The 6955-nt window shown below is 37.9% G+C and overlaps 1 protein-coding gene and 3 non-coding genes across 7 annotated transcripts in view; all 4 read left to right on the top strand.

Annotated features, from left to right (window-relative positions):
- Positions 1–307: 307 nt before the first annotated feature.
- On the top strand, positions 308–379 carry trnap-agg (transfer RNA proline (anticodon AGG)). Its single transcript has one exon. It is a non-coding gene; the product is annotated as a tRNA-Pro (tRNA).
- Positions 380–897: 518 nt separating this feature from the next.
- Positions 898–969, top strand: trnap-agg (transfer RNA proline (anticodon AGG)). Its single transcript has one exon. It is a non-coding gene; the product is annotated as a tRNA-Pro (tRNA).
- Positions 970–1923: 954 nt separating this feature from the next.
- bbs9 (Bardet-Biedl syndrome 9) overlaps positions 1924–6955 on the top strand; it is a 181627-nt gene continuing 176595 nt past the window's right edge. For 3 of the 4 annotated variants that reach the window (XM_058648536.1, XM_058648534.1, XM_058648537.1), the window contains exons 1-3: positions 1924–2050; positions 5403–5521; positions 6598–6748. In XM_058648536.1, coding sequence (XP_058504519.1) covers positions 5410–5521; positions 6598–6748 — 263 coding nt within the window. In that variant the 5' untranslated portion in view covers positions 1924–2050; positions 5403–5409. Of the gene's footprint in view, positions 2122–5402; positions 5522–6597; positions 6749–6955 lie in introns of all 4 variants that reach the window. The other variant, XM_058648535.1, reaches the window with a different exon arrangement.
- Positions 3945–4016, top strand: trnap-agg (transfer RNA proline (anticodon AGG)). Its single transcript has one exon. It is a non-coding gene; the product is annotated as a tRNA-Pro (tRNA).

Raw genomic sequence — 6955 nt, 5'->3', positions numbered from 1 at the left:
TGCAAGTGACACTTGAAGCTGCAGATAAGAGGTGATTTTTTTGGGAAGTCAAGTAAGAAACACAGCAACAAAGTGAAAAACCAGTAACTCAAAAAGTTGTTTGTATTTTGGTGGTTTTGTTTGCTTCTTTGTTAATCACATATGACGTTTAAACTGCATGAAATAATATCAATGTATTTTTGTGCCTTGGAAAATATGTGATTGTAATACCAGAAGTGTCCTGTAGGTGGATCAGTATCTTGACGGAAAGTGTCAAATCTGTTGTACGTGGCATCTTGATTTCTCTATATTGATGTCTTGTCTTTATGGCTCGTTGGTCTAGGGGCATGATTCTCGCTTAGGGTGCGAGAGGTCCCGGGTTCAAATCCCGGACGAGCCCGAACGTTTTAAACGTTCGTTGCAGGTTTGTTTCTTCTGAGGCAGGAAAAAAAAATAAAAACCCAAATCTCCTGCAGCTGCTAAAAAAGACACTAATAATTACAAGTAATTTTATAGTATAGTAAGCTTATCACTTCAGCAAAAAGTCATCAAGACAAGTGACAAATATAGCATGAAACAGGAGTAAAAGAAGCAATAAACTCCAAATAAAGAACGGAATTAACAATATAGAGGAGTAAATTACAAAAAGAGATTACATAAATCAGGAAAACGAGCAGTTTTTTTTCTTGTTGCCTACATTTTTTTCTCTCACAAAGGGAATTTCATCTTGAAATGTTCAAAGTAAAGTCTGCTGTTGCTGCAGGAGAGTGGACCCATGCTTGCAGTACCACATAGCTCCTGTAGATGGCGCCAACGCCACAGAAGGTTCTCTAGCTATTCTAAGAACATGAGAAAAGTTCTGTCAACGTGGCATGGACACTTTGACATCGAAACATGTAATCCTTAACGGGAAAGTATGGCTCGTTGGTCTAGGGGCATGATTCTCGCTTAGGGTGCGAGAGGTCCCGGGTTCAAATCCCGGACGAGCCCTGTATCTTTTCATGAATAATTATGTGATAAATAGTTTTAGTACAGTTCACTCAAACAATGCACACACCTTGATAAAGACGGATATAGTTATCATTCACTTTGCTATCTCTGCTTCTCATATGCTCAAAAGGCAACTGTGACATAAAACTGACATATTTGTTAAATTCATTGTTTAAATATGTGCTATATACTAGGCAGAATCAATATAAAATAAAAACAAATATAAGTGCTGTTTGAGTACTATGCAAAAAGACAATATTAATATACAGTAATAACTGATGATTATGACCAGAATTTGTTTGTTTTCAGTGTTTATCAGATTTGTTTAATTATAAATTCACACAGTCAAAGTTCCTCATGTTGGTATACAATCAAGGTTCTTTTGATTTTTATCACTTTCTTCATATTTTCACGAAAATAATGTTTTTTTTTATTTCTTTCTTTAAATGAATTTACCTGAACCTTTTCGGACAAACAGACATGTTAATTATTTGTGTTTATGATGTACAGGTAGTACGTCATAAACACAAATAATTACATTTAAAACGGGAATAATTACTTTTTTTGACGATTAAGTGATTTGTTTGTACAAGGTGTTTTTAGAGCTCAAATAATAGAAAAGTGCCAAGAAAGGTCATCATGACAACAGACCAAATTGTTCGTATTCATATAAATAAATTAACCTGCTGTCAGTGTAATGAGATGCTTACAAAACATTTAGTTATATAAAAAAACCTACAGAAATGCCACAATGTTGTCTCAATATTAAGACAAATAGTTTAATTTAATATATAATGTTTTATTTTATTATTTACATACAACAAACTTTCCCAATTATCTGTTTATTAATCATTTATTTAACAAAAACTATAAACTCCTGATCGATGCCGTGATAAGCGGACTCTTTTTCCCGTCGGCCCCTGCACTTCCGCTCCTGCGCACTGCGGCCCGGCTTCTCCGTTGAGCGTCAGTGCCATGACAACAAGGGCGATGGGTGCAAGTGAGAGGCTGAGAAATGTGATTTTGTCGTGAACGAGAAGGAAGAGGGAAACAAAACACACCCGTGACTGAACACTTGAAGGTGAGAGGGACAACTCGCGAACGAACGCGGTTTAATTTACGGAGAAGTTACGACGACGTGGTAGCTAGTGGGTAGGTAACTTGGAGAGCTGGCTAATTAGCCAGCTAAGCTAAAGTTAATTCAGCGGACTAGCTTCGAGCTAATTCACCCGTGCTGTTTTCCTCTGGCTGTAACCGACTTAAAAACTGCCCTTGAATGCGTTTGTGAGTGTTTAACCGTTCCCTGGTCACATTATCACTCACAGGTACCATGACGTGACTCCTCCTGGGTGTACACTGTAAATCCACAGGTGTGTGTGTGTGTGTGTGTGTGTGTGTGTGTGTCATGTAGTTTTGAAGCTCAGGAGAAAACACACACAGCTCATTAACTCTGTGCCGTAGCCTTTAGCTCGAGGACAAAGCAGCTTTACTACACGGATTGTAGAGGCCACTTTATTTCCAGGATGATATGAGACACATCTCTGCAGCTGTAAGTGACTCAACAAGTTTGGTTGTAATACACAATTTGAATCTTTCCGGTCTCCCAGGGGCGGTTCTACAGGGTGTCCAACAACGGCAGTGCCCCTGTAATGGTTCTTTTCCATTATTCACTTCTATCCCTAAGCATGTCATTTCCAACATGTTGGAGTCAACTGCCGTGACATTGTTTTATACACGGCTCAAAAACCCAGACTAGTGTACTGAATCATTGAAATCAGGTAATTAAAAAGATTAGTTCAGTACTTCCTGCATGACCAGAGCGCAGACTCCGTCTAACAGTCACTGAACTGAAATACGGTGGAACAAGTCGCGCCTGTCATTACTAAGCAGCTAAAACCTGGGAGCGACAATCAAAACAAAGACAATGGCGTATCAGTACCACATTTCCCTACTGCCTACCCCACTTAACTATCTACATTGTCTTTTCTTATCTGTTTCTTTTTTTTATTTTTTTTTATTTTTTATTTATGTATTGTACAGTGTCCTCGAGTGCCCAGAGAGGCGCCTCCAAATACAATGTATTATTATTATTATTATTATTCCCTCACAGCTGCTTTGTTGCATGTTGTATGTGTTTGCATCCTCTCCTTCACAAAGACCAGTTTGTCCTACTTTTTGGTCCAGAGTGTTAAAAGACCAATCAAATGCACTGTCTGCTTTCTATTTTGAACTCATGCACCCAGAAAACCATATTGCTTCTTTTTTGCGCACAAAAGATGCTGCATGTGAACTGCCCTCTTAAACTCCTTTCACACTGGTCCCAAAAAAAACCCAAAAAAAACAGTACGCCTAATTTGTACCATTTTAAATATCTTTTTTTTGGTACTTTAGTTTCTGTAGGGAAATTCCTCTCTGCATTTAACCCATCCTCTACGCTTTTTGACCTGGCAGGAAGTCGAATTGGCAACCCTCAGGTTGCAAGTCAGTAAAACAATCCCCTATATTGTGAATTGAACCCAGGCTATATGGGTGAAAATCAGGAATCCTAACATCTAGGCAATGTCAAGTTTTATGTAGCACTTTGCTAAAGCACTCCTGAAGAAATTTCTTGTTATGCAGCGTCACCTTCAGTTGTCAGACCAAAACATTTTTCCTTTAAAAATATGTTTTGGATAAAATATAACATGTGATAAGAGATACTGAAACTGCAGAGTATTAGTAGTAGTGTTTTTTAGTAGTATTTCTGGATGTCAAGTAAGAAAACTCAAAAAGATTGTTTTATTTCCTTCTTTATGTACATCACATATGATTTTGTTTGGCTGGCATCACCTTTTAAGTTTTTAAGAGATACGTGTATGTTTATGTGATTGTAGTACCAGAAGTGGCCTGTAGGTGGCTCACTGACTTGGAAGAGAGTTAAGTAAATCTGTTCAACGTGGCATCTTGACTTCACTGTATTGATGTCTTGTTTTTATGGCTCGTTGGTCTAGGGGCATGATTCTCGCTTAGGGTGCGAGAGGTCCCGGGTTCAAATCCCGGACGAGCCCTCTGTTTTAACCCTTTAATGTGTGAAATAGTTGATTTTGACTCCATTGTCACATCAACAAAACATATGTGAATGCATGTTTGTTCTGCTTCAGGAAAAAACCCTAAATCAAAAACCTCCTGCAGCTGCTAAAAATACACTAATAATTACACATAATTATGCACGATTAAACCAGGATTATATACCTGGATGATTAAAAAAAAAATCCCTAAAATAATAGTAAATAATATTTAATAAAAATAATTTTATTAAATATTAAATAATCAAAAAAATAGGTTACATTTATTGATCCCACACTTGGAAAAATCAACTTGTCACATCAGCAAAATAAACCCTTCAAGACAAGTGACGAATACAGCATGAAACAGGAGCAATACAAGCAATAAAATCCAAATAAAGAAAGGAATATAAAATATAGAGGAGAAAATGCAAAAAAACCCAAAACAATATAAGGACATTAAAGTGTGGAAGGGGGACAGACAGCAAAGGAGCACAAGCATATTTGAACCCAGGTCACAGCAATTGGTCTTTTGTCTTTTGTGGCCTTAGCACTACCAACTGAGCTATCTTCTCCTCCTCAATTTTACCTACAACTTCATCAAATCCATACATCATTGTAAATAAACCAGCTGCTTGTGCCATTCAGGAGGAGACAATGCAAACTGGCAACTGAAAGAGTTGGCAGGGTGTGTAATATTTTTGTCTGTTTGGGAATGGATGCACTCAGCATTCACTCCCATGTGTTTCCAGACCTCTACACAGTAAACTGTGTATGGAGCGACTCGTGAATGTAGTATCATATATGCAAAATGATTTCTGACTCGTGTGTATAGTTGTGATTTGTATAATAAAATGCAATGGATTTGTCTAAATTTATCCTCAGCTGTTCAAAAAACTACTCAAAAAATTCTCTCAAGCATGACATCAATCTGTGAATCTTTGGTATAAGTTGTTACTGTAATAATTGTGTATATAAAAGGTGTAATATTCCTTTAGCATCCCGCTCAGGTCCATATGGACAGGAGGGATTCTCCTGCTCAGGATTAGCTGCCTGTTCCACCTGCTCAGCACAAAGCAGCTTGCCACCACTTACCACCTCCTCCTCCTCCTCCTCCTCCCCCTCTTCCTCCTGACTCTTTGCACTTGCTCACGCTCAATCTTTGGACCATGTGACCTGTTGTCTTTATCTATAATCACTCATTGATGTCCCTGTTGTGCACAGAGGGCCCAGATTTAATCTTTCTATTTGTGACCGAACAGTGAAGAAACTAAATGAGAAATGTTCGTGGTCATTTTACACCACAAAAATAAAGAGTCCGTCTCTTGATTAAGTAGGATGTGTCCAACTCACACTGTCCCTCGTGTCTTTCCCTCTCTGTCCACTCAGAGGCAGCATGTCTCTCTTCAAAGCCCGCGATTGGTGGTCGGCAGCTCTTGGCGAAGGGGAGGAGTTTGACCAGGGATGCCTGTGTGTCGGGGATGTGGACAACAGTGGCACCGGACATGGTCAGTGCTGATGTTTAGTCTCTGTCATGTGTCTCATCACATCATCCAATATTTATTAATAATCGGCACTGGACAATTATTATTTTTTCTGAGCCAGTTGTTACAAATTTTTCACAATTTTGTTCTCAGAAACTTGATAAATGTTGCTATTATTATTATTTTTTTAATTCTCTGATGACCTGTTTTGTGTATTTAGTATTTATTTAATTATTTAATTGAACATACTGTAAATGATTGCACTTTAGTGCAGATATAAAACGTAGACTGGAGAGTAGGGCTGCAGCAATTATTCGATAAATCAATTACTTAATTGGTTTTGGATCTGGACCTGGTCTAATGTGGTCTAATGTGGTCTAATGTGGTCTAATGTGAAATGTGATCAAATAGAATAAAGGTTTCACAAATCAGAGACTGTGTTTTTATGAATCTTCAGGGTCTGTAGGATAAAACAAAAATGGTGAAATCTCCCCTTTAGCATTTTCACAAATAAAATAAAAGTTTCACAAATACAATAGTGGGTGTCAGACAAAGTTAATGTCTTACCTAAAATAAAGAGGTGTCACAATAATCAGACAATCAGTGGACAAACAGTCTCACTGCACGTTCATTTCCCCTTAACTTTCCCCCTTAAATTTCGGAAGCTAACTTCAGCGGCGTATTAATCATCAACTATTTAAGAAGTGTTTTTTTTTTTTGCTCCATAAAAATCATTAAAATGTAATAATGTAAGATGTTTAATTTCAAGGTTTGGGAAACACTGATCAACAACTAATCGATTCGTTGAGAAAATAATCAGCAGATCAATTGATTATGAGAATAATCATTTGTTGCAGCTCTAATGCTGTTTTTTTTTCCGTATGTTGCTCCACACCTCAGTCAAAATCCTTTCAGTCTCCTCGCTTTCTGATATTCCTCCAACTACCACTTGAGGGCGCTTATGTACCACCATTTTACAAACAAGGGCCTTGACTGATCACAGGAAGTTGTCAAATGTTCATTATAAAACACTGCATTAATGTGACACACTTGAGACTCGACACTTAACCTGACACTTTTTTTTCATCATACCCGCTTAGACAAAGTGGTGGTGGGCAGCTACATGGGAATGTTGCGCATCTTCTCGCCTCATTCCATCAAGTCCAGCGAGGGAACTGTCGCAGACGCCCAGCTCCTGGAAATCCACCTTCAAAACGCCATCATCCAGGTGGAAGTGGGCAAGTTTGTCTCGTGAGTAGATCGACTCCGAACGTTTGTTTGGTCCAAACTAAGCGTTTAACCATTGTTAATAGAATGAAACTGAACATTCAGCTGCAGCTAAATATTTTTTGTTGTGTTTTTGTTGCTCTTTTGCACTTTTTTGCCTCTTATTAGTGTATTGTTTGATTGTGGCAAGGTCAAAGAAATGTATCATTACTATTATTATTACTAATAATC

Source organism: Solea solea, chromosome 13, assembly GCF_958295425.1.
Source record: "Solea solea chromosome 13, fSolSol10.1, whole genome shotgun sequence".
In the NCBI taxonomy this organism is placed as follows: Eukaryota; Metazoa; Chordata; class Actinopteri; order Pleuronectiformes; family Soleidae; genus Solea; species Solea solea.
This window is presented reverse-complemented; position numbering and strand designations above follow the sequence as displayed.